The 27,781-nt window shown below is 35.6% G+C and overlaps 2 protein-coding genes across 2 annotated transcripts; both read left to right on the top strand.

The window, feature by feature from the left end:
* The first annotated feature begins 1,583 nt into the window (after window positions 1-1,583).
* Window positions 1,584-7,286, top strand: LOC132623521 (MLO-like protein 4). The gene is made up of 15 exons (XM_060338297.1): window positions 1,584-2,115; window positions 2,260-2,317; window positions 2,832-3,061; window positions 3,485-3,601; window positions 3,689-3,749; window positions 3,832-3,938; window positions 4,611-4,685; window positions 5,248-5,333; window positions 5,539-5,588; window positions 5,773-5,813; window positions 5,912-6,082; window positions 6,217-6,252; window positions 6,512-6,579; window positions 6,664-6,724; window positions 6,815-7,286. The coding sequence occupies exons 1-15, from the start codon at window positions 1,996-1,998 to the stop codon at window positions 7,121-7,123; spliced, it is 1,590 nt and encodes a 529-aa protein (XP_060194280.1). The 5' UTR covers window positions 1,584-1,995; the 3' UTR covers window positions 7,124-7,286.
* Window positions 7,287-9,704: 2,418 nt separating this feature from the next.
* Window positions 9,705-15,016, top strand: LOC132621678 (26S proteasome non-ATPase regulatory subunit 4 homolog). The gene is made up of 11 exons (XM_060336020.1): window positions 9,705-9,860; window positions 9,938-10,051; window positions 10,177-10,282; window positions 11,786-11,900; window positions 11,980-12,189; window positions 12,317-12,629; window positions 13,044-13,167; window positions 14,003-14,106; window positions 14,221-14,292; window positions 14,527-14,601; window positions 14,734-15,016. Exons 1-10 carry the CDS (start codon window positions 9,849-9,851, stop codon window positions 14,572-14,574), a joined length of 1,218 nt encoding a protein of 405 aa, XP_060192003.1. The 5' UTR covers window positions 9,705-9,848; the 3' UTR covers window positions 14,575-14,601; window positions 14,734-15,016.
* The last annotated feature ends 12,765 nt before the right edge of the window (window positions 15,017-27,781 follow it).

Below are 27,781 nucleotides of genomic sequence, written 5' to 3'. Positions count from 1 at the left end.
AGAAACATAACTCAAGATTAACCTATATGAGAGAGAGTTTCATTTTATCATGAAGTGATGTAAAAGCACATCACAATAACATATTAAAAAGCAAAGGTTCTCCAAGATTTTCCATCAAATGACTAATATACTCCTATTTTTGACAGTTTTGTTTAAAAGTGATTTTGCCAAATAGGTTTTTCCATAGTCAAAATAAAAATAGGAATAAAGCTGAACCGGTAGCTAGGAGGTCGGTGGATGTTAATACCCAATTCAATAAGAAAATTAACTTTATCAAATCAGAACTCCAACTACTGAGCCTTCAGCCACCTTTCTAGAAATTCTCAACTGCCAAATGGGCCCCTGTAACAATAGTGTCGCAACCATACCTAATCTTTTTGTTAAGTTGTGCTTTTCCCCTTTCAAATTATAATAATATAATTTAAATTTACATGAAAATTTACAAAGAAGTGAAAATATATAATTTTTTTTTTAAATGGACTAACAAAAACATAATACTCTATTACATAAAGTAAAACGGAGGGAGTACTTGTTATCTCTCACCGATATACTAACTTATAAGTAATGAGTAACTTTGTTCATCCAACCTAGGTAAATGAGAAGAGTACTAGTAGTTTTGGTCTGGGATCGGGTAAAAGCTTAAATTTAACTTCAAGAATAAAAATAAAAATTATGGTGACAGAACCAGCAAGACCAAAGGCATGGGGGGAATTCAGATAGTATGTCGCAATTCCTAAAATGGCACAGGCAAATATAAACAGACTGACACTATAAATTATACTAAAACTTAAGTAGCCAAGCCATGTTTAACAGCAATGCCAAAGCATTTCTTGTTTTCTTGTTTACTCACATCTTACACAAATTTAAGGTCTAAATAAGAACTTGATGCTGGGATTAGCATGTACTCTGTTTAAATGGTGTGCTGGTCTCCATTTATATGGTTTCTAAAAATAGGTTGTTTTGGTTGAATGAGCGAGATGAAATCAATAGGAGAATATGGTTCAAAGTCCATCGGAGACAAACATTTTGTGATATGGGAAGGTATCGGGTATCCGATATTTGTGATATTGGTGGTTACCAGGTAGGTGCCCGGTAGAATTGTCTTATCATAGGTGCTATCTCGGACATGGTAATTTGGGACTTCAATTCAATAACTTAAGACTTCACCAGGCCTGATATTATCCAGTTGAGAAAATTTTTAGCATGATGGTTTAGCTGTGAGTCTCTGACACCTTGAATAGACCGGTACTAATTAAAGGTTGATTCTTGATATGATGCAATATATCACTCCATTTTTAGAATAACATAGCAACCAACTCTCCACAAAGCAAAATATAAAAAGAAACCAACCTCCCCAACTACACGACAACTCCTCAGTCAAGAAAGGAAATAAAACAGGACTAGTTTTATTGCTGAATGGAGTATAAGACTAAGTCAAATTTGAAGTCAAGATAAACACGATAGAGTCCAGACTATAGTTAAACGTAGACGAAAAGCTATGGAAGACTACGATTTAAATTCCAATAATGTCAAAAAAATGTACTCCAGTGAATTTTTCTCATCTATGATCTATTATTAAGTAAAATAATTGAGAGGTTTCAACAAGCTGGTTAACACCACCAATTATTTTTAAAGAAAACACAACTACCACAACATAGGTGGGCGAGCATTTAGAGCAGAGCAAGGATGGTCACATTGCCAATTGATTATACAACATACTGACAAAAGATTTGCGTCAGGCATTTCACATGGGACCATTATGTTTTTCCTTGTTTGTACATTGTAACACCCCATGGTCATAGTTAATATGAAGTTCTCAACCAAAATCAGCTGCCAAATATTAATGTTAGTTATTGCTCATTGCTGAAGCCTCTGCACTTGAAAAAAAAAATCTATCTTTCTGCATCAACATTTTCTTCTGTTTCAAGAAGTAAGAAGAAGATGATGTGAATAAGGTTTATGCAGTCTTTTTAAGGTTGTTGAATATTTGTCAAGATGGGGAATTTGGAAGGAGCATCGTTTTCTGAAACACCCACATGGGCAGTAGCGACGGTAGTTACTGTTTTGGTGAGCATTGGTTTCTTGATCCATGGCAGTTTGAAGAAGTTTGGAAATGTAAGAGATTAAACCATTCACTATTATTCTGTTTTCGAGCTCTGCAAATTCTTTCTTGGGAGGGGAAGTTACTCTGTTCTATGTATTGAATTTTATGCATTTATTTATTTCATAATCTCTGCTTTTTGTATTTTGTTCTGATAGTGGTTGCATAGGACTAAGAGGAAACCTCTTTATGCTGCGCTAGAGAAAATCAAAGAAGGTAAGCCACCTATTATCTGTAGATTGAGCCTTTCGTGATCACTGGCAGTGACAGATATAGAAGGTTTCTGCGGTTATTTATTACTTGAACCTTGTATATACTATACGGAAATAAGTAAACATAAGAGTTAAATATATGTTCCAAACGGAGTGGAGCTAGGATTTTGAGTTTATGAGTTATGAATTCTAGAAAATGCTGCATACTGGACTTTCGATAAATTATTTATACATATTAAGTGGAACTTTAAACACAAATATGGAGTTTGAGCTGGGTTCTGCCGATATGTAGGCAGCGCTCTAGCTCCACCTTGGTTCCAAAACTTACACTCAATTCAGAACTCAAGTCGTCTTAATCCTATACCAATGGTTTTGATTCTTCTAAAAGCTACTGGCATTTTTGAGCTGAAGTATAAGAATTATCATTAGTAAATACTTATTTCTCATTTAAGTTTGCTTTATGAACTCTTTTTCTTTTCATTTTCCTGTAACCCATCCTCCTTTTTGGCTGCAAGCAGAGCTTATGGTTTTTGGACTGCTATCACTGTTGATGGGTCATTGGATCATTTATATTGCAAAGATTTGTGTTAAATCGTCAGCCGTGAGCAGCCACTTTTATCAATGTTTGCCGCCAAGAAACAAGAGGGAGTCAGCAATTGTGAAATTTGTTTTATCAGGTTCTTTGTACTCGAATTTCTCAACTTCAAGGATGCTGTTAAGCAGCGGAAATGAAGATTTTTGTCCTGAGGTAGCCCAGTAATGAATGTTCTACTCAAAATTTAATTTGACATTTAGTCAGAATTATGTCTATGAATAAATTTTGGTCGATCCTTCACGAGCTATCATCTACTGAGAATATATTTAAGCAACTATGGAATCTCTAGTCTATTGTTGTAAGCTAAAATTTGTCACATGAGATTGTTCATTAAAGAGTAACTACTTTATGTAAGCCCTAAATGTAGCATAATTAATTCATATGTTTTCATTCACTGAAGTAATATATTACTACTAATACTCATCGTTTAGAAGATTGATTGAGTTAGAAGCACAATTTCTTTTAAAAGTTTAAGATGCCTTGAACTTGAAAATATTGGAGTTGTTGGGTTTAATTATGTGACCAGTGCTAATACTGATTCACATGAGCAGAGAAAACTTATGTCGGTTTTACCAGGGCCTCCAATCGTTTGCTTCAAAGGAGAGCCTAGAGCAGCTGCATCGTTTTTTGCTTGTCCTTGGTGTTAGCCATGTATCTTATAGCTTTTTCGCGATTGCCCTAGCAATGATCAAGGTTGGATATCTTCTTCATGATTAACTTCTTATTACAACTCAATACTTTCTTCCCAAATCCATCAAGAAACATGGATTAACCATGCAGATATATAGCTGGAGAACATGGGAAAACACTGCCAAGTCAATGGCTCTTCAAAGACTGGAAGGTGCTAAAATTTCCAGCCATACTACTATTCTTCATACTTTATTTATCATTTCCGAAACATTTACTTGCAAGTTTAACCTTAGGTTCTGAAGAAGCTGTTCCAAACAACACTAGAATGGGGCGTCTATCAACTTTTACGTTTCACCACACCGCTCACCCATGGAGCCAGCATAGAGCTCTTGTTTGGCTGGTATTTTCACAATAAATCTTGTGTATATGGTTGAGTGAATCCTTGTTATATGCAATACTGCTCCTATCTCAATTTAAGGGAAATTATCTTAGTCCAATGATGAGGTGGCTCAATAGTGGTAAATACAAGATGTCTATTTGATAGATAGAACAATCTGTGTACTGTTTACATTTGTTCTGGACAATGGTTTGGCTTGTAAAAGTGTTAACATCGCAACACAATAAGAAGATAAAAAACTAAAAAGTAATAGAGAATAACAAATTCAGGTGGCTTTTGCTGCTAAAACTATGATTTAGAGTGATATTGATCTACAATGTCATTCGGTTCATTCTATGACTATGCAAACCGTCATTGTTCACACAGGTACCAAGTCATAAATCTTAATGATATTTTTAGATCTATGATTAGGTCTTATCGTTTGTTCTAACTTTAATTCATTTATTCAGATTGAATTATTGTAAGCCAGTGCATCTTAAAATTCATTTTGTCAGAGCATATTCCTGTGCCTTGCTTGTATTGACATCAATCAAATTTACCAATTTTCTCTTATCTTTATGCGCTTCTGATGAAATTTTCACCTTCATGCTTTAATCTTCCCTACCTCTTGAGTCTTGACATGTGCTTCAATGAGCCCAGCAATTACAGATATTTTATTCAAGATTACCTTTTTAGCTTTGTTTCAGCCGCCAGTTATGGAGTTCTATAAATGAAGCTGACTACATGGCTTTGCGCTTGGGTTTTATTACTGTAAGTCATCTATTGTTATGCTCCACAAATGCAAATATTTCACTCAATCATCATTAAATTGGAGGTGAAGACTAACTGGCTTTCTATGGCGGACTTCATGCTGCCCCATTTAATGCTATTTTCTCTTAATTTAAACAGTTGCAAATCAGTTCACTAATCATATTTGAATTATGGTCAATTAATGAAAATTACTATTTAAGATAATAACCACTTGATACAATATTCACTTATGTAGATGATGTGAATCAGTTCATAATAAATACAAGTAGGCCCTATTTTAGGTACTTCTATGTAGTTTCACTGATTAAGTTCTCCAATGCATTGCTGAGGGAACAGCTATGATGAGTGGGTCAGATTTATTGATAGAAGCATTTACTAATCCATGGAACAAAGGGCTCACTTTCTATATATACATTGTGACTTCCCAGTAATGGTCTAAACTGCCAAATGTATCTGTTGTGCTCACTTGGATGGAACCTGTGATACCACGGCTTACACCTCTATGTATTCCCTCGACAGAAAAACAATTCCATGTCTTTATATTGTTCTGGTGTTCTTGCAGACTCATCAGCTGCCTTTGACTTATGATTTCCATAAGTATATGCTTCGAAGCATGGAGGAAGAATTTCGTGATATTGTTGGCATTAGGTACAGCGGCATATCCATTTGAAAGTTTAGTTTTCCTTTTGAACACAACTGTTGTGTCACAATGTAATATTTGCTACTAGGTCTTTCACATCATGAATCATGCTACAGGATGGCAGAGCAATAATAACTTCCTTTTTTTCTTCTTTATTGCACGATTCCACTGTGGATCCAGTTGTCATCTAAGACACTCTTTTTCTTGTTGCAGTGTTCCGCTATGGATTTTCGTCATACTTTGTGTATTTCTAAGCTTTCATGGTAACTTTATCCACTAGATATTCTCTGGAATGTCTGCCTCAGCATGCTTTTTTCACTATAATTTTGATGTACCAGACAGTTTAATTGAATTTTCTTTTAATTATATCCACTGTAATGGAAAATGGATTTAGTTAATTTAGTTCTTTCAGAAAAATAATGGATAATTTTGATTATTATTGTCCAGGCACAAATATCTACTTTTGGATCTCCTTCTTTCCAGCTATTGTAAGTCCTTGTTATTATTATTTTTTTTTCTTTCTTTTCACTTCAGAAGAATAATTCATTCTCATACTTCTGACTTCTTCAAAAATTGTTATTGGAAGTTAATCCTTCTGGTTGGTACCAAGCTTCATCATGTGGTGGTCAAGCTGGCAGTTGAAATCATGGACAGTAGTCCATTGGAAGGATTTCATCAGTTTAACCTCAGAGATGAGCTCTTCTGGTTTGGGAAGCCTAGGTTTCTGCTGCGGATAATACAATTTATATCATTCCAGGTATGAGCAATAGCATAAATTTTATCCTCGAATTCCGAGGGTAACAAGAAGAGTGTTACAATTAATTTTAGCCGAATGACATAGCATCCTCGGATATGCCTTACTGATTGCTCTTCTCGGTGAATCATATACAGAATGCATTTGAGATGGCAACATACATATGGTCACTGGTAAGAACTTGAGAACTTTGTTCTAATACAGATTTTGCTTTGCCTGTGATGAATTATTTACTGCTAGAAGTTCTAAATTCTTCACCCATATCATGTTACATCCTTTATACCTTGCCCCGGATGGAATTGGCATTGTGTCTGTTTTATGTTTTTACCTAATCCTTAGACGAGGCAACACAGATATTTGTGTCACTGCATGAATGCAAAATCTTTTCCTTATGTGCATGGGGCTGACAACTAATTTCCTTTTCTGGTGCAGTGGGAAATTAAGGGATCTTCATGTTTCACAGAAAACCACACATTTCTCGTGATTCGCTTGTCATTTGGGTACCTATCTTTGTGGCACTTTCTTATTAACTTGTTACTGAATATACTCATTTCGGCATGACCCTTGTTAACTTGTTGCTGTAGAGTTATTTCTCAATTCTGGTGTAGCTTTGTCACATTTCCACTCTATGTTATCGTTGCTCAGGTAACTAAAAGACAAACACTGTGTAATCTCTTTCTTTTGTCCTGTGTAATCCTTCCACACATTTCCTTTCATTGATTGATGTTTAAGCAGATGGGTTCGAGATACAAGAAGACCATTGTTTCAGAGAACGTTAGAAAGTCGCTACATGGATGGCGATACAAGGTGAAAACCAAGCTAGAAGGTTCAGTTATTTCTCCAGAAACATTGTTAGCAACCACATCATTAGACTCCGTGGAGGAGGGTGAGGCAGATCAAATTCATAGCATTGATACGATCAGCACAGAGGTGTTTGATGAGAGTGCCATTTTGTCGGACCAACAAGTCCCTCTTGAACAACGTTACACGAATGAAATCTCAGAGTGTGATGAGTTACATATTCCACTTTCTCCTCGAAATTAAGGAGAGATTTGATCAGAAATATGATGATGGGCCAAATAATGATGAGACAATACAAGTTTCGCGCCTTATACTACAGGAACCACAACCTTAGACCTAGTAATATTGTTCACCTTGCTGTTTTACAAATTTGCCCAGATATAGATGCATCTAATTTTGCTGTCCATCCATTTCTGGCTATCTATTCAAGAAGATCTTTCGATAAATAATTATAAATTACTATAAGAAAAGAAAACAACAAACAAACAGACTTGTTTTGGCAAGTTTTATCCTGTGAAGTTGAAACTTCAGTATGCCAAAAGAATCATTGTGGAAACACCTTTCCATGTCAAGGACAGCGGCGAACCCAGTATTTTTACCTAGGGATTCAAAAATATGAAGATGTTAATACACGAAGAAGCCAAGGGGGTTTACTATCTACTATATATACATATAAAAATAACTTTAACCTATTGCAAACAATGTTTTTCGGTCAGACATTCTAAGAACTGCCTATGAACGTGAAGTAAAATTTTATAATGTTCAAACATTAGCATACTCGTATGAACAATTAACAGGTACAAGCCTGGGTTCTATGTAATTGTGTGTGTGTATATATGTATATACATATACATATATGTGTATATACATGTAATGTTGACCCATTCATTTAGTTTGATTTGATTTATATGATGTCTAATATAATACATCAATTTAGTCGATTTAGTTTTGGTAAGCAAAAATTAACTCAAATGTTCATTCCTCTAACTACTTGCACGTGGGGAAACTGTAGAAATTTTCGCCAGCTATTCATTTATGGAACAGTTATTTCGTAAACGACCTTTTTTATTTTTCATACAATGCACGGACCATGTAGACTCTAAAAGATCCTTTAATTAGAAATCTTGTTAAAAAATGTTAAACCAAGATCGGCATTTGCATAATTTTTAAAAATAGGACAAAATTTAAGTCGTGACCTAAATATGGGACATTTGCCTAAATGGGCAATTCGTAGGAATCCCCTTATTTTGGTGTGGTCTTTAATTTTTGCATTTTACCTAATATTTGGGTTCGAATTCTGGCTCAGTAAAAAAAAAAAAAAGGATCTGTTACATAAACAACAAACTAGTAGTAGGTAATTATATTTAGTAGCTATAGTTTAGATTAATTACATCCTATAGCTAAAAGTAATATGTTAAATACAATTAATAGCTATCTATATTGTTAAAGTAGAATACCCATCATCACATTATTCACTTCCAACCCAACTCTCCCATCTCTGTCCCCACCCCCCTCTTCCCTCACTGCTATGGCGAGGAGCTCTAGCTCCGGTTGAACCGGAGCAGCCATGCCCCTTCACCACCACACCACCGCCACTGCCAACCCCTTCCCCTTTTCCCTTTCTTCTCCCTCATCGTCGCTACTGCTTCTTGTGTGTTGCTTCCAAGTATTCTCATCTGCAATAACAGCACTAACCCATGCATTCTCATAAGTAAATTGCTTCCAAAATGATGCAATTTCTTCTTGGATATGATCACTTACTTGCATCATTTTGTTCACAACAAAAAGAAAACGACAGTGACGGCGACTTTCTCTTCCCGGTAGCTCCGCCTCCCTGCGCTGTACACATTCCGGTCAGATCTGGCCTGAAACAGTCAAATCTGGCTGGAAGCGGTTTTTTTTTTTAATACAATTTGGTGTTGATGATGACAGTGACGGCGGTCAGATCTGGACAGAAACAGTCAGATCTGACCAGAATTTTATTTCTTGTATTTACTCGTTAATTTTATTTCTTGTATACAAATGAATACATTGAATTTTGAAGTGTATACAAATGAATAGAGTGAATTATATTTCTTTGTATTCAGTTTTTGAGTGTATTCGTTAACTTTTTAGTGCAAAATTCTGTTTTTGTATACAACCGATTGAATATAAAAAGTGAATACAATATAAAAGTAGCTATAATGAATACAGTTGAGTTGAATATATTTAAATTGAATACAAAATTCAGAAAATTTTAATTACTGTATTCATGAATACAGCAATGCGAATACAATAAGTAACAAGTGCCGAGTTTTGCTACATGTTTACTGTGTGATGTAAATAGGTAAATTGTAGCTAAGAAGCAAAAATAAGGCTTCCAAGTTAGTCATTTATGAAATTTCCCTCCAAAAAAATTCGCAAGGCAGAGTTTTATAGCAAACTTAGGCCTATTCAGGCCAAAACTCTGGTTTAAGGCAGAATTTTAACTTCAGGCAGAATTCTGCCCTAAAATTCTACCTTAAGGTAGAGTTTCGCAGGCAAAACTATGCCTTGCGAATTCAAGTTCTACATGATGAATTTTTTTAAATTTTTGATTGAGCGGGAGCTCGAACCCAGAACTTAAGAGTTTTAGGTGAAGGATAAAAATTAAAGACCAACAATTTGAGGGACAAAAATTAAAGACCAGTGCATTTGAAGGATGGTCCGCACACACAAAACAAAAAGTGCCTAAATCAACCGGCAAACGGTGTACAAAATAGGGCCCTTCTCTTAATTGGGCCTTAGATACATACAGTTTTCCCAGGAAAGCCAACCCGGCCCACATTGCACCGCTACGAGAACTCTCCAATTCTGATTGTGACTTTTGGTTCCTTTTAGTAGCAACAACTCCCTCTCCAAGTAAACCCAAATTCCTTTAAAACTTTGATACAACACAAGCGATTTCTCAGTTTAATCTTCTACTTGGCTCTTTCTTCAATCGTTAACCATGGTGCTCGAGGTTAGCATATTGCTCTTTGATTTCAATTTCAGTTCTATCTTTACAATAGCAAATTAGGGTTAACATTTTATTATCAGGCAACAATGATCTGCATCGACAATTCGGAATGGATGCGAAACGGTGATTACTCTCCCAGTAGGTTTGGAGCTCTAGCAGAGGCTGTTAATCTAATCTGCGGGGCCAAAACCCAGGTTTTTTTTTTTTTTTTTTTTTTAAATTATACTCTTTCTAGGGTTTGTAATATATATGGATGATCTCTCAGTTTTAGTTTAAACTAATTGGGGTTATATTAAACTGTTTCTTTGTTTTGATCCAGTCTAATCCCGAGAATACAGTTGGACTTTTGACCATGGCTGGTAAAGGGGTTCGAGTGTTAGTTACCCCGACTAGCGATCTTGCAAAAATCTTAGCTTGTATGCACGGTAAGCTTCTCTTCCATTATTTATATCTTTTTTTACCTGACAATTTCTTGCATTATTATGATTTATCTAGCTTTTGAAATTTTTTGTTACCTTGGCATGTAGTATATTGGGGTGCTCAGATTGTTGCTATCATTAATTGTGTCCAGGGACTTTGTTTTGGGTGTAACATAGCATACCTTGAAGATGCATGACTAGTTCGGATTATGATAATCTGTCATTAGAGGTGCTAGAATAACTGTGGTTGCATGCTTAACTACTTCTTGCCTTAGTTCATGGGCTGTTACACTGGTTTTGTTAGTGCTCATCTTCTCATTGATGATAGGTAACTAAAATAAGATTGAAAAAGGTACTCATATGCGCATGTTGAGATTTTGTTGCCTTTGCATGGTATATATTGGGGGGCTAGTTTTATTTATGTAACTGGAAGAGGGCAGACACGGAGATAATTTTTTTAAAGTGTCTCTTAAAGGGCGCAGGTTGTTGCTGTCATTAATCGTTTCCACGGACTTTGTTTTGAGTGTAACTCATCATATCTTGAAGAGGCGTGACTAGGTCAGATTATGATAATCTATCACTAGAGGGGCTAGAAAGGTCTTATCAAGTATTTTTGGTGTGCATTCACGGGAATAAATTAGACAGGATATGGCACAGTTTCAGCTCACCGAGGACATGACCTTAGATAGGAGGTTGTGGAGGACTCAGATTAGGATAGAAGGCTAGGTGGCCAATCCTTTCACCTTAGTAGTTGTAGTTTTGCTCATTTGTTTATTGCCATTTGATTTTTGCATTTGATTGCTGCTTATATTTGTTGGGCCGTTGTACTTTGGTGGCCTTAGTTATCTATAGTAGTTAATGCTCCTTTCTTTCCGGACTGTTCTAACATGACTTTCTCGCATTTGTTATTCCTTGATTTCATATTGGTTTTCGATATGCTTGATCCTATCTAACCTTTTTGTCTTGTTTTTCCTCTCTTGTTCTCCTCTCTTGAGCCGAGGGTCTTTCGGAAACAGCCGCCCTACCTTTCAAGGTGGAGGTTAGGTCTGCGTACACTCTACCCTTCCCTTCCCAGACCCCACATGGTGGGATTATACTGGGCTTGTTGTTATTCACGGGAATAAATTGTTCTATGTTTTAATGGTATCTCTACTCCAAACCACTCCATGAAAGCTAGGTGTCTTATGAGTCTCTATTTAGTCAATGCAAACTGTCCCTTGTAAATAACGTTGACCTTTTTTTTTTTTTAAAGATTTGGTAAGCTCCTAGTCTTAGCTTAATCCCCATCTAAGTGAGCTATCAGAATCACTTTTGTACTCTTTGCTTCTTTTTGATGACATCAATGAATACATTTACTTCATCAAAAAGATAGTCCCAAAGCCTGTTTGGCGCTTGAGTTCTATACTACTGCATGATAGTAGTATCTTTTGAAGTCTTAGGGTGTTCGATTAACTTTTCTCTTCTAATTAGCTTTATGTTGCTGAGCGGGCCTTGTCTTCCCTCATTCAGGATTAGAGATAGGCGGTGAGATGAATTTGGCTGCTGGAATCCAGGTAGCCCAGTTAGCTTTGAAGCATAGGCAAAACAAGAAGCAACAACAAAGGATCATTGTTTTTGCTGGCAGGTGATGTCCCGATGCTTTGTCTCTATTGTCTTTGCTGCTGCAACTTTTGATCCTTCTGTTAACATTTCACTTGCTTCAGCCCTGTTAAATACGACAAGAAGGTCTTGGAGATGATTGGGAGAAAGTTGAAGAAGAATAGTGTTGCTCTTGATGTCGTTAATTTTGGGGAAGATGATGAAGGGAAAGCTGAGAAGTTAGAGGCACTAGTTGCTGCGGTTAATAACAACGAGAGTAGTCACATTATTCATGTTCCTCCTGGTCCTAATGCTCTCTCCGATGTGCTTATAAGGTGATCCGTGATATGACCATCTTCTTATCATTAACCATCTCGTTATCATAACTAAATAAGATTTCATAGCATGTACTTGTGAAAAGCAATTCCTTAATAAGTTGTATCTCTCATCTGGCATTGTCAGTACTCCTATTTTCACTGGTGATGGTGAGGGTGGTGGAAGTGGATTTGCTGCTGCAGCTGCAGCGGCTGCCGCTGGTGGAGTATCTGGATATGAATTTGGTGTAGATCCTAATTTGGATCCTGAACTTGCTCTTGCACTCCGAGTGTCAATGGAGGAGGAAAGGGCGAGGCAAGAAGCAGCTGCAAAGAAGGCTGCAGAAGAAGCTGGTAAACAAGAGAAAGGAGAAAGTCAGTCTACTTCCCAGGATGTTGCTATGGCTGAAAATGCCAATGCAGGAACCCCTGAACCCGAAAACAAAGCACCTGATCTAATGGTACGTGTCATATCCATCTTCTTCATATCAGATATCTCTGAGTCAAAGTGGAAAAAAGGATAACTTTTCTTCTTTTGAATGTTGTTTAATTTAGTTAAATATGTTATGTCCTGTCAAGATTGTACTGGTTAGCCAAACCATGGATTGTTACACCTTGGTTTACTGGAATTGCATGAATCCTCTGTTTGCTTGAGCTTTCTTCTGATAAGTCTTATTGAGCCTTCTTAAATACCTTTGTAAGATTTGTTGTGGTATTGCACTTTACATCTATGCGAAAAGATATTGTTTCCTGTAATTTGTATAGGTTTAAATTTTCTTTAATAAAAACAGGTGTTAGCTTGAAGTTTTTGTGATGTCTGGCCTTTTGGAAGCCAAGATGAAATAACACCTTAATCATAATTGGATCCCTTACAGGAAGATGAGAATGCCTTGTTACAGCAAGCCCTTGCAATGTCGATGGATGATTCTTCCTCTAATGTTGCTACACGAGACACTGATATGTCAGAAGCAGCTTCTGAAGATCAAGACTTGGCGCTTGGTACGTTACGATCTCTGCAGGCTTAGAAATAGTTTTAACTGCTACAAACATACCTAACATAGTTTAGTGCATGTCACAATACTATTCCTTGTTTTCTTGCATTTCTCAGCATTTTCTAGTATTTGGTCGATTTATAGACAATATGTGGAGTAGAATGTGCCTAAGTAGTGACGTGGGTGACTGAGCACGGTGTTTAAGAAAGAAAGAAAGACTTTTAAAAACTCGTGGTTTGAAACAAGTCAGAGCCATTTGTGTGGCTATAAATCATCACATTAAGCATATAATGAGAAGTTTAAAGTTAAATTGTTTCTACTTATAGAAATATGTCATTCTTTTTGGACAAATCTAATAGGCAAGTGTGCCACATAAAATGAGACAGAGGGAGTATCATCCTGCGCAAGGATGACACGCTCAAATTGAGAAATGGTCCAAAGTTTTCTTGATATGGGAAGTATTATATTTTGAAAGGATGAAGTTTGAAGAGAGGGCGCTCCCACTCCCCTCCGGCCCAAAATTTTAAAAAACACCCATCTAATCTCCATTTGTTGCCCCTATATGAATGAGTAAGAGGGCTTGCGTAGTAGTTAAGGTTCATATTCTGAAGAAGTGCCTTCTAATCATGCTTTATTTGTCCTTTTTCGTCCTAAAATGGTTCTTTAAATGTCAAAAGGGGTTGTACTAAACTCTATTACTTAGGCTTTAGATGGTGTTGGCTTGGCCTATCAAATTCCTCGATTCTTTGAAATGGTTGACACCTGCACAGAATCCTTTATAGTTAGCCTACAAGGTTCACTCATGACTGTACACTTCTGATTTGCCCTTCGGGTGCTTGCAGCTCTTCAATTGTCTGTGCAGGAGAGTGCCAATGATCAGTCAAATCAGACAGATATGAGTAAGCTGTTGGCAGATCAATCATTTGTGTCATCAATCCTCGCCTCAGTAAGTCTTCTGTACGCAGAACTCTATTATATTACAGCAGAAAGTATGTGCTTTTCCTAAGGATCACACTTCATATCTTCTTTGAGTTCATTTAATTTGTCATTTAATTGACAGCTTCCAGGTGTTGATCCAAACGATCCTTCCGTTAAAGATTTGCTTGCTTCCATGCAAGGCCAGTCGTCTGAGGTCAGTTAATTAGTTTATTGATTACTATGATTTTATCGAAGAGCATGTAGGGTAAGTTCAAGTTTAGTGTCCTTTATAATTGTTTTTCTGTTTATGCATCTGTATTGTACATTTGATGGTCATTTTGTTCATTAAATCCTTGCATGTGCATACAATCTTTTTACCAAAATAGCATGTTTTCTGTTGTTTTTATAAAAAATCTTAGTTTGACAATGATCTAATTTGTCCTGGCAGAAGAAGGACGAGGACAATGATAAGGAACAGAAAGATGACAAGAAGTAAAGATGAGCACAACTATGTGCAGCTCAGGTATATAACTTTTTAACACTTGCGTTTGTGAGGAAGCCACATCTCTCTGAGATGCTCTGCATCTTTTCCACGTTTTGTATACTTCTAATATGCTGCTAATGTGAATGTTATTGTTATTGTTAACCTTTGTAGGCAAAGAAATTCAGAAGGTAATCAAGTATCGTGCTGCTGAAATTGCTCATTGGAATGGGGCTTGTTATGTCTGGGAAAGGACTGTATCCTGTTACTCTGAGGGACTAATTGAATTGTTCTTTAAAATACATTGTTATAAGATTATAAAACTCTTCGGTTAGTTTGATTTGTGGCTTTTAGATGACTTGTATTTATCTCAAAAAAAAAATGACGTAAAAACAGATCCTAGCAAACAAGAACATGGCGTTTATGACCTAACCTTAGGCCACACAGCCTTATCTTCTCTCTTTTCTTTTGTGAAAGATTATGCATGGCCAAAAGTCTATGAAGTGATAAAAGTAAAAAGTTTCGAGGGATCATACATTTTATTCGGCCTCTTGTTAATGTTATTTATTATCTCGGAAAATGAGATTTCAGAGTAGTTCAGGGGCATGGACAGTTTGTTTTATATTAGGTTTTATAGGTATGGACAGATGAACGGTCAGTGATTGTGGAAATTCGAAGTAGCATTAGGCTCACTGTTTGTTTGTGTGCTCTCTTTTGTTGAAAAGAGACAATATTTAACATTAGAGAATTAGTTCAGATTCGGGGTATATATACTTTTTTAGTGCTGAAGTCTGCCTTATATTGAACTTTTTATGCGCACCATTGTAGACTTTGGAGTATGCCATCTTTAGTTAAAAGAATTTAAGCATGTTCTATCATCTAAATGGAAACTGGATTGTCCCAATAAAGCTTCAGTACGTTGTTTCTAGAAAGGCTAAATACTTAGTCCCTTAAACTTGTCATAATTTATAGGTTAAGACACTTAGATAGTGATTAGATAGACTCCTTAACTTGTCTCTAGTGTGTCCTTTGAACAATCAGGTCAGCAAAATCAAGTGCGTGAACATTACTTGCTGATGATGTGTCAAAGAGTGAATGAGATCGAGACATGTGTCATAAGGAAGAAACCAAAAGAAGCATCCCCTAGTTCAAAACCCTTTTTGATCTTCTTCGTTCCAGAAGAATTAAACCTGACCCTCATTCTCCATTATTTGCTTCTGCAAGTTCACATGTCCTATAACAATCAATTAATATATTTTAGTCTTCTTCTCCAATGGATTTTTTTTGCAGTTAATTGTCCCTGCATTTTGTGATTAATTAGTAGGAGAGCCATGCAAATTTTTAAGATGACTAGTACTGTATTGATTGAAAAAAAAAAAAAAATTAAAAATCCTCCGAATACTTCACCTTAAATTTGACATTTTAAAATTGGCTCTGTTTATTATATAATAGCTTCTGAATAATACTTAGGCGTTTATTTGCTTCATTTTGTTGTCAAAGGAATATGAAGATCAAACGATATAAAAAAATATCTGGATTTTTTTAATAAAAGCAGGGCTTGGTTTTAAATGTCAGTCTTCGATTGTATTGTTTATAGATGGAGAAGAGAGTTTTGTGTTGGGGTTTCTTTTAACAATGGTGAAGGTCAAATTGAGGGAGATGAGGGTAAATTTGGGTTGTGAAAGACTTTTTTAGTGCTAAAATAGCTGATTCAACAACTTTAAAAAGATCCACGCGCCCATAATGGACAAAACAACACACAATATGCCATGTAGGATTCGTATGTTTAAAAGAAACACTTTTACTAAGTTCAAGTATCTAACCGGTCACTACGTAAGTTTATATGTCTATTTTACAATAATCTTTTGCGCGGAGAGCCCTTCTTTTGGGTTGGTCTTTATATTTTGCCCCTCATTTATGTCTTCTTTAAATTTTGCCCTTGCCGCCTGTTTAATGAAATTTTTTTGATAAAATTACCGTTATCCCATTAAAATCCTTTTTATTTCGTCATCTGCCCTTTTCTTTTCTTTTTTTGCTTGTTCTTTCCTCCTCTGTTTTGTGTTTGTCTCATCTGTTCTAAAACTAAGGTACGAATTTAGATCTTTTGCTCGTTTCAATATTTGTTTTTATGTTAAATTGTTATTTGTTGAATTGATATCCTTGTCTTCATCGTTTTTTATATTTAATTAATCCTTTTTTATTTAAAATTATAATGTTTTGTTATAGTGTCTGTATGATTTTTTGAACTTTAGTTTCATTCCCCATGTATATATTTTGATTTTTTGAATGTCATATTATGAATGTCGTAATATGTTTTAGTTGATTTTGATATGCGTTTTGGTTTTCTCTTTGTTGAATCGTTGAAGTTTTGCCTGTGAACAACTGTTTTATGTTGTTGCTGCTGTTTTTATTTAATAATTTGGTTTTTCTGAAGAATGTGTTTGTCTGAGGCAACATATGTCGGATCCGGCAGAGTTCTTGGTTTTTGAAACTGAAGTTATGCCGGTTCCGGCATAAAGTTATGCTTGTTCCGGCATAACTTCATGAATTAAGTTAATTTATGTGTGCTTGGTTTTTTGGTGTTGTCTGATTAATAATTTTGGTTTTTATGCAATCTTATGTGTTTTTGGTGTTTTGTTAATAATGTTTTGTTTTGGTTATGAAAAATGAAAGTTTGCCTCTCACGGCATACTTTGTAATTTTGTAAATTGAAGTTATGCCGGTTCCGGCATAAAGTTATGCTTGTTCCGGCATAACTTCATGAATTAAGTTAATTTATGTGTGCTTGGTTTTTTGGTGTTGTCTTGTTAATAATTTTGGTTTTTATGCAATCTTATGTGTTTTTGGTGTTGTTTTGTTAATAATGTTTTTGTTTTGATTATGAAAATGAAAGTTGCCTCTAACAGTATACTTTATTCTTTTGTAAAGTGAACTTCTGCCTCCTCCGGCATACTTTTCTAGTTCTTAACACTTGCGTAAATTTTTGTTTTGCTCATGAAAATAAAAGTTTGCCATTAACAGCATACTTTGTTCTTTTGTAACGTGAACTTCTGCCCCCTCCGGCAGACTTGTCTAATTCTTAACACTTGTGTACTTTTTTATTTTGCTTATGAAAATGAAAGTTGCCTCTAACAGCATACTTTGTTCTTTTGTAAAGTAAACTTCTGCCTCATCCGGCATACTTTTCTAGTTCTTAACACTTGTATACTTGATGTTTTGCTTATGAAAATGAAAGTTTGCCTCTAACAGCATAATTTGTTCTTTTGTAAAGTGAACTTCTTCCTCCTTCGGCAGACTTGTCTAATTCTTAACACTTGGGTACTTTTTTATTTTGCTTATGAAAATGAAAGTTGCATCTAACAGCATACTTTGTTCTTTTGTAAAGTAAACTTCTGCCTCATCCGGCATACTTTTCTAGTTCTTAACACTTGCGTAAATTTTTATTTTGCTCATGAAAATAAAAGTTGCCTCTAACAACATACTTTGTTCTTTTGCAAAGTAAACTTCTGCCTCCTCCGGCATACTTTTCTAGTTCTTAACACTTGTATACTTGATGTTTTGCTTATGAAAATGAAAGTTTGACTCTAGCGGCATACTTTGTTCTTTTGCAAGGTGAACTTCTGCCTCCTCCGGCAGACTTGTCTAATTCTTAACACTTGTGTACTTTTTTATTTTGCTTATGAAAATGAAAGTTGCCTCTAACAGCATAATTTGTTCTTTTGTAAAGTGAACTTCTGCCTCCTCCGGCAGACTTGTCTAATTCTTAACACTTGGGTACTTTTTTATTTTGCTTATGAAAATGAAAGTTGCCTCTAACAGCATACTTTGTTCTTTTGTAAAGTAAATTTCTGCCTCCTCCGGCATACTTTTCTAGTTCTTAACACTTGCGTAAATTTTTGTTTTGCTTATGAAAATAAAAGTTGCCTCTAACAGCATACTTTGTTCTTTTGCAAAGTAAACTTCTGCCTCCTCCGGCATACTTTTCTAGTTCTTAACACTTGTATACTTGATGTTTTGCTTATGAAAATGAAAGTTTGACTCTAGCGGCATACTTTATTTTTTGCAAGGTGAACTTCTGCCTCCTCCGACAGACTTGTCTAATTCTTAACACTCGTGTACTTTTTTATTTTGCTTATGAAAATGAAAGTTGCCTCTAACAGCATACTTTGTTCTTTTGTAAAGTAAATTTCTGCCTCCTCCGGCATACTTTTCTAGTTCTTAACACTTGCGTAAATTTTTGTTTTGCTTATGAAAATAAAAGTTGCCTCTAACAGCATACTTTGTTCTTTTGCAAAGTAAACTTCTGCCTCCTCCGGCATACTTTTCTAGTTCTTAACACTTGTATACTTGATGTTTTGCTTATGAAAATGAAAGTTTGACTCTAGCGGCATACTTTGTTCTTTTGCAAGGTGAACTTTTGCCTTCTCCGGCATACTTGTTCAGAACTTTGCCTGATTATTTTTTGTCAACTGAAGTTACTATAATTTCAAGTCTAAGTCATTGAGCATTGTATACTGATCAAATGGAACGTATAAACTAATCAAAATCAGAACAAAGCAATATATTTGATCAATTCTATGTTGTTGAGTAAAATTATGATTCGCAATGTTGAATCTCAACTGAATATCAGTTGTTTAGTTCATAGAAGACGATTTGTTGTTATTTTCAAATATTAACAAATCTAAACTTAATAAAGCATCAAATTGAGTTGAATTACGTTCAATTGAAACGCTATATATTATGTATTTATCTTTTCCGATGTTGTAGCAGCAAAATCAATGGAGATTTCTCCGGTGAAATGTTGGAACGATTGAAAGGTTTGTTGTTGGAATGATGGATAGGTTTAATTGGATGTTTGGAGTTCGTTACAGACTTTCAGATTTTTATAGGTGATGGGTAGGGATAGTAACGTCTTTTCTTATTATTTTTTAGCTTAGAAGGGCAAATATTAAAGATCACGCATTACGGGGGCAAAAATTAAAGACCAACGCATTTGAAGGGCATTCGCGCGAATTGCCCATTTTACAAAACATGATGAGTTTAATGGGCCATCTAGGTATTAAGCCTTCTGGAAATGTGGTTAAATTTCTACAGAACAGAGAATTGAAAATTTTGGGAACTGCCAGAGTTCTGGATTATATTGAATTGTTGCTTTTCAACCTTAAAATATAACGGTGGCCAGAAATATGGAAAAACTTAATGATAGGTAAAAGTAAAACCTAAATTCTGATAAAGTTTGACATCTTGAGAAATATGAAAACGTCCTTTTCCATGAGCAATTACCTCCCGATTTTCTTTATTCCCCTATCTGATTTCTTAACTGGAAAGTACTTCAAGGGGATAAGAATAGGGTTGGCAGAGGCCCCATATGTTTTTAACCAGAGGTGTTGAATTTTGGTAGGTGCGCATATTCGTTTAATCATTCATTTCTAGAATTTGAGGATGTCCTTGTGTATACTCAATTGAAAAGGCATTAACTGCAGATTAGCTACCAAAGGACAAACCAAGGAATACGTTCACTCTTAAGGAAGTCTTTGCACGAAGTGTTAATATCAATGGGTTGTAATGGGGCCCTGTTCTCATAAATGGGCTAATATAATGGACATCGAATAATTGGAACTACGGACTAAGGGGGGCGGATTTAGCCCTTAGTTATGGTTCACGGGAACCAGTGACTTTTATTCATATCCTGTATTTATAGTATGATAAAATGTTTATAAATTGTTGGTTGTGAACCCATTTATTATTTTATGTCAACTTGAATTCATTATAGGAACCCATAAACACCAAAATTTGGATCCGCCTCTGCGTACTAACATCACAGGAGAACAATGTATTGCTTAACTCAAAATGATTGTTGAATAATGGGAGAAATTCATCACTTGTTGGTTGTTTTGTAGTTCGATTTTATTCACATTCATAAAATGTTAAAAGGACATCGCATACATCCTTTTGACTAGCAGCTACTAAGTTCTTTGTGAATTTATATCAAATTTGGACGTCTCTCAGCGTGTCTTTTATCTTGTCATCAATAATTGCGCTATAATCGGTTGGAACCATTGAAACTGAACTATTATGTGCTTAATATCGATGTTGAACCTTTTGGCGTTATGACACTCGATTATGATTTATGACTATATTAAAAAATCATTAGGTAATTATTGGGTGTGCGAACAAAGTATCACATTAGTAGCTGAAAAGAAAAAAAAGTTACTTATAAGGTGTTGAATACTCTTAATGATATGAGACTTTTTGGATAAAATCGTGCGAGCTTGATCCAAAATGAAATATTTTTGGGCTAAGAGTATCTTTGGCCGTTTAGGTCGAAAAGTAATACTCAATCTGCATGCAACCTACTATACCTCAAAAAGCTATTACTATACAAAAGGTGGCGCCCACGACTTTAAAACAATGGTATAAAGTAGGGGTCTGTGTCACTATGACAAAAATATTTTGTTAGCCTGTCGCCTCATGGTCTAGTTGTGCATGTTGATAAATCTTGAATGGTCCTTCATTGCAGTAAGAAAATATATGTTCTGGCTAATTCACCCTAAAAAATTAAAGATCACAAGATACAAGAAAATAACAATTGTCCCTTACCCTCAACCTATGTGGGATGCTATAGCACCTCCCGAGCGCCTAGGACTAGGCATCTGAAGTGTGGACAATAATAATATCCCGAGAGTGGACAAGATAACATGGAGCCCAACAAAGAAATATGATTTTGAGACTAAATTAATCACAAAGCTAGCTGATGATGAGGTACGGATTTGACCAAGATCATATGAGAAGACAACAAGCCCATTCTCCCTTTTACAGTATTGGTTGTAACTGTAACTAATTGATTCTTGTTTGCTTTTCCATTTTGAGCAATGCCGTTACTGGTTTTCCTCTTTAGAATGACCCAAGTGTGGTAGCTTTTTCAATATTCTCTGAAGCTCTTTAGCTTTTTCCTCAAAAGTCATACTACTATAATATTAGACGTTTCATGGCATATGTAATATGACTAGGGTCTGCTGAATTCTCTACCGTATTGTTGGTTATGAAATAGAAAAAGTATAATTTATGACAGCTCTACTTAACGGTAATTTAACATTTTGGTTTCCTTTCCTCATTGGTTTCTTGCTTTCATAACATGATATATCGTTACTTTATAGTGTTTTTGAATTATTAATGTTTAATTAAATCCATATTAGTACTTAACAATTTATAAATTATTCTGTTATGTATATATAAGTTATATCCATCAAAATGTATTCACACATAATGGGGTTTGTTAAGGCAACTAATATGAGGATCAACACTATTAAAGAAGAGAAAATAACATTTGAAATGAAATAGATGCATGTGTCAAGGTTGAGGGAATGACACTTCAAATAGCCATAGTAATTGACTGTTCAAATGCACCTTTTATTTCTGTATAAGAATCTGGTCTATATAATTGTACCATTCAATTTAACTTTTCGAATTTCTATCTTTTCAGATTAACTAAGAAAGTTAATCTATTAAGGGCCCATTTGTCCATGAGAATTATTCACTTTTTTCGAAAATATTTTTTCACTTTTTCACTTTATGATGTTTGGCCGTAAAAATTTCAAATACAACTTCTAGTTATATTGAAAAATAACCAAAACTTGTTTTTCACTTTTTTCACTTTCAATACATTCAAACAACCAAATATTCTTTATAAAAACTATAACCAAACACAACTGCATCTTCAACTCCAACTCCAAAATACCAAATAAAGTGAAAAATATTTGATTTTCATGGCCAAACGCCTACTAAGTTTTGAAAGATACAATTATATCTCAGCATGAATCTGGTTTATATTATTGAACCATTGAGTGTATCTTTGTAAATTCTATATCTTTTGAAATTATCTAAGAAATCAATGCATCAATTTAATGTAATACAATATGAAGACTGTCAAAAATATCCCAAATAGTGGATATCCAAAATATCCCAAAATATCCCAAAATATCTCAAAATATCTCATGTCCTGTTTCTCTATAAATAGGATGCACAAATGCAATGTTGAAAGAGCAGAAGTAATATAAACTGATATCTCTCTACATATTCTCTCTACATATTTCTTCCGTATATTTACTTTATAGTTATTATTTTATAACACGTTATCAGCACGAGACTCTGTCATCTCGAGCAAATACTTTACAAGCCTCGAAGGTATTGATTTCTTTGTTTTCCATTACTAATGACAAATCTTTCTAGACGTGAATTTGTAGCCTTAGATATATCCGGCAATAGCTATATGTCTTGGATTCTTGATGCCGAGATTCACCTTAATGCGATGGGTCTGGAAGACACCATCAAAGATAAAAACGAGGCATCAAATCAAAACCGTGCTAAGGCAATGATATTCCTCCGCCATCATCTTGATGAGAATTTAAAAATGGAATATCTCACGGTTAAAGATCCTCTTACGCTGTGGAATGATCTGAAAGATAGATATGATCACCTGAAGATGGTCATACTTCCACAAGCACGTTTTGATTGGCTCCATTTAAGGTTCCAAGATTTTAAATCTGTTAAGGCATACAATTCTACTATGTTTAAAATTATTTCTCAATTGAAATTATGTGGTGAAAATATTACTGATCTTGATATGTTGGAGAAAACATTCTCCACTTTTCCTGCCTCGAGTATGCTCCTGCAGCAGCAATACCGAGAGATGAAGTTCAAAAAATATTCTGATCTAATCTCACATCTTCTAGTGGCTGAACAACATAATGAATTACTGATGAAAAATCATGAAAGCCGACCCACTGGTACTGCCCCATTCCCTGAAGTGAATGAGGCAAATTTTCGCCATTCTAGGCGTGGAAGAGGTCGTGGCCCCAGTCGTGGTCATGGTCATGGTCGAGGAAGGAATTTTAATCATGATTCTCGTTTTGCACCATATAATACCCTTCAGCACCAGCAGTGTAAAAGGAAGGATGAAAAGCATGAAGTTGTGCAAAAGAAAAATTCAGAAAATAATTGCTTCCGATGTGGAGGAAGAGGGCACTGGTCACGTACCTGTCGTACGCCAAAGCACCTTGTTGAGCTATATCAAGCCTCCCTCAAAAGGGCAGAAAAGGATGCCGAAGCAAATTTTATTTCTGAAGATAATGTTGAGCCTATGCATCTAGATGTGGCAGATTTCTTTGAACTCCCTGAAGGGAAAATAGATCATCTGATCGGTGATGGATCTGTATTAACTTAGATATTTCATACATGTCATTTGTATTATCTAATGTGGTTATGTTTCCATATATATATATATATATAATAAAGTGTGTGAAATACTTTGTCTAATCAAAATATCTACTTCGATGTTTACTTTGCCTATTCTTTCGTTTTGAAGAATATATGGAAAATCCTCAAATATTATTTGGATCAATGACAAATCATGAAGATATTTGTGTGATTGATAGTGGAACAACGCATGCTATATTCAAAGATGAGAAATACTTTTCTCAATTGCGTAGAAAAAGGGGAAATATTAATACAATTTCTGGCAATTCGAAATTAATTGAAGGCTCCGGAAGAGCTACTATATTTCTACCTAAGGGGACGAAACTTGTTATAGAAGATGCACTATTCTCTTCTAGATCCCCAAGAAACTTGTTGAGTTTCAAAGATATCCGCCGTAATGGGTATCACGTTGAGACATTAAATGAAACAAATGATGAATATCTTATCATTACAAAAAATGTATCCGGCCAGAAATGTGTTTTGGAGAAATTACCAACTTTGTCTTCTGGCCTGTACTATGCAGAAATTAGTACAATGGAAGCACACTCAATCGTAAACCAGAAGTTTAACGATTCAGGAACTTTTGTGCTTTGGCATGACCGAATGGGTCATCCTGGATCAATAATGATAAGACGAATTATTGAAAATTCAAAAGGGCATCCACTTAAGAACCTGAAGATTCTTGAAAGTAGTGAGTTTTCATGTGTCGCTTGTCATCAGGGCAAATTGATAACCAGGCCATCACCAATGAAAGTTGACATTGAATCCCCTGCTTTTCTAGATCGTATACATGGGGATATATGTGGACCTATTCACCCATCTTGTGGGTCATTCAGATATTTTATGGTTCTAATAGATGCGTCTTCGAGATGGTCTCATGTGTGCCTCATATCGTCTCGCAACCTGGCGTTTGCGAAATTATTGGCACAAATAATACGCTTAAGGGCACACTTCCCAGATTATCCTATAAAGGCTATACGTCTTGATAATGCTGGAGAATTTACATCCCAAGCTTTTGATGATTATTGTTTATCAGTTGGGATAAAGGTTGAACATCCTGTAGCACATGTTCATACCCAAAATGGCCTTGCTGAGTCATTTATTAAGCGTGTGCAATTGATAGCAAGACCATTACTTAAGAAAACACGGTTGCCTACAACCGTCTGGGGTCATGCTATTTTACATGCAGCATCTCTTGTTCGTCTTAGACCGACTCATTATAATAAATACTCCCCGTCACAATTAGTATTTGGTCATGAACCAAATATTGCTCATCTCCGAATCTTTGGCTGTGCTGTATATGTACCTGTAGCACCACCACAACGCACTAAGATGGGCCCCCAAAGAAGGTTAGGAATATATGTTGGGTTTGAATCACCCTCCATTATTCGCTATCTTGAGCCATTGACGGGAGATTTATTCACTGCCCGATTTGCAGATTGTCTATTTGATGAAACAAATTTTCCACAATTAGGGGGAGAGAGAAAAGAAATCAAAAGAGAAATTGCGTGGAGAGTTCCATCACTATCTCATTTTGATCCACGTACCCCTATATGTGAGCAGGAGATCCAGAAGATCATCCACTTACAGAAAATAGCAAATCAAATGCCAGACGGATTTACTGATTTGAAAAGAATAACTAAGTCGCATATCCCTGCAGAGAATGTGCCTATTCGAATTGATGTTCCAAAGGGACAATCTACTAGTGTCATAGCCTCTGAATCTCATCCACGCCTGAAGCGTGGTAGGCCATTGGGCTCCAAGGATAAAAATCCAAGAAAAAGAAATACAAACAATGATCAGAATGACACTATGAAAGGATCTCATGAAGAGATTCAAGATCTGATTAATTCTGATATTCCTGAAGAAATCAGCAAACCCGAGACTTCAGTGAGTGAAGAACTATATCGTTCGAAAATTGTGGTGAATAGTGTTTTTGCATATAATGTTGCACTAAATATTATAAAGGGCAGTGAGGATCAGGAACCTCAAACTGTCGGAGAATGTCGACGAAGATATGATTGGCCAAAATGGCAAGAAGCAATTCAATCAGAATTGAATTCACTTGCTAAACGTGAGGTTTTTGGACCTGTAGTCCAAACGCCTAATGGTGTAAAACCAGTTGGTCACAAATGGGTCTTTGTACGGAAAAGAAATGAGAGAAATGAAATTGTGCGATACAAAGCACGCCTTGTTGCACAAGGATTCTCTCAAAGACCCGGCGTCGACTATGAAGAAACATATTCACCAGTTATGGATGCTATAACATTTCGATACCTCATGGGTTTAGCTGTCTATGAAACCCTTGAAATACATCTTATGGATGTGGTTACAGCTTATCTTTATGGTTCACTTGATAATGAAATTTATATGAAAATTCCTGAAGGATATAAAATGCCTGAAGCATTTGGTTTAAAGTCTTGGGAAATGTATTCAATCAGATTACAAAGATCATTATATGGTTTAAAACAATCAGGGCGTATGTGGTATAATCGCCTAAGTGAGTACTTGATAAATGAAGGATATATAAATGATGCCATTTGTCCATGTGTTTTTATTAAGAAAACAAAATCAGGGTTCATTATACTTGCTGTTTATGTTGATGACATAAACCTCATTGGAACTCCAGAAGAGCTCCAAAAGGCGATTGAATATTTGAAGAAAGAATTTGAGATGAAAGATCTCGGAAAGACAAAACTCTGTCTTGGTCTGCAAATTGAACATTTCGCAAAAGGGATCTTTATACATCAATCTGCCTATACTGAGAAAGTTTTAAATCGGTTTTACATGGACAATGCGCATCCTTTAAGTACTCCTATGGTTGTTCGCTCACTTGAAGTGAGCAAAGATCCGTTCCGATCTCAGGAAGAAAACGAAGAGCTACTTGGTCCTGAAGTACCATATCTTAGTGCAATAGGTGCACTTATGTATCTTGCTAATGCTACAAGACCTGACATAGCATTTTCTGTTAATTTGCTAGCAAGATATAGCTCTTCTCCTACACGGAGGCATTGGAACGGGATTAAGCATATATTGCGATATCTGAAGGGAACTAGCGATATGGGTCTGTTTTATACTAACAAAGGTAGTACAGATCTTGTTGGTTATGCAGATGCAGGTTATTTATCTGATCCACATAAAGCTCGATCTCAAACGGGCTATCTGTTTACATGCGGAGGTACTGCTATATCACGGCGATCGACCAAGCAGTCCATTGTTGCTACTTCTTCAAATCATGCTGAGATAATCGCTATTCATGAAGCAAGTAGAGAATGTGTGTGGTTGAGATCAGTGATACATTTCATCAGAGAAAGATGTGGCTTGAAGTGTGATACAAAAATACCAACAGTATTATATGAAAATAATGCTGCATGCATAGCTCAATTAAAAGGAGGTTTCATAAAAGGAGATAGAACAAAGCACATTTCACCAAAGTTATTTTTCACACATGATCTCCAGAAGAATGGTGATATTGATGTGCAACAAATCCGTTCAAGTGACAATCCTGCAGATTTGTTCACTAAATCTTTGCCAACTTCAACTCTTGAGAAGATGATATTCAAGATTGGAATGCGAAGACTCCGACATCTGAATCTTGGTCTTCGTCAGGGGGAGTGAAATACGTGTTGTACTCTTTTTCCCTTAACCAAGTTTTGTCCCATTGGGTTTTCTTGGTAAGGTTTTTAATGAGGCAACTCTCAAAGCGTATTATTAGATATGCGCACTCTTTTTCCTTCATTAGGACTTTTCCCACAGGGTTTTTCTAATAAGGTTTTAACGAGACACATCATCTATTAATGGATATCCAAGGGGGAGTGTCAAAAATATCCCAAATAGTGGATATCCAAAATATCCCAAAATATCTCAAAATATCTCATGTCCTGTTTCTCTATAAATAGGATGCACAAATGCAATGTTGAAAGAGCAGAAGTAATATAAACTGATATCTCTCTACATATTCTCTCTA

Source organism: Lycium barbarum, chromosome 12 (assembly GCF_019175385.1).
Source record: "Lycium barbarum isolate Lr01 chromosome 12, ASM1917538v2, whole genome shotgun sequence".
In the NCBI taxonomy this organism is placed as follows: domain Eukaryota; kingdom Viridiplantae; phylum Streptophyta; class Magnoliopsida; order Solanales; family Solanaceae; genus Lycium; species Lycium barbarum.
This window is presented reverse-complemented; position numbering and strand designations above follow the sequence as displayed.

Coding starts and splice junctions, on each gene's coding strand:
- LOC132621678 (XM_060336020.1), top strand. Junction 14,107..14,220: donor TGTCATCAATCCTCGCCTCA/GTAAGTCTTCTG, acceptor TTTAATTGACAG/CTTCCAGGTGTTGATCCAAA. Junction 14,293..14,526: donor TGCAAGGCCAGTCGTCTGAG/GTCAGTTAATTA, acceptor TTGTCCTGGCAG/AAGAAGGACGAGGACAATGA.
- LOC132623521 (XM_060338297.1), top strand. CDS start 1,996: ATGGGGAATTTGGAAGGAGCATCGTTTTCTGAAACACCCACATGGGCA. Junction 3,602..3,688: donor TTGCCCTAGCAATGATCAAG/GTTGGATATCTT, acceptor TTAACCATGCAG/ATATATAGCTGGAGAACATG. Junction 5,814..5,911: donor TCTCCTTCTTTCCAGCTATT/GTAAGTCCTTGT, acceptor TGTTATTGGAAG/TTAATCCTTCTGGTTGGTAC.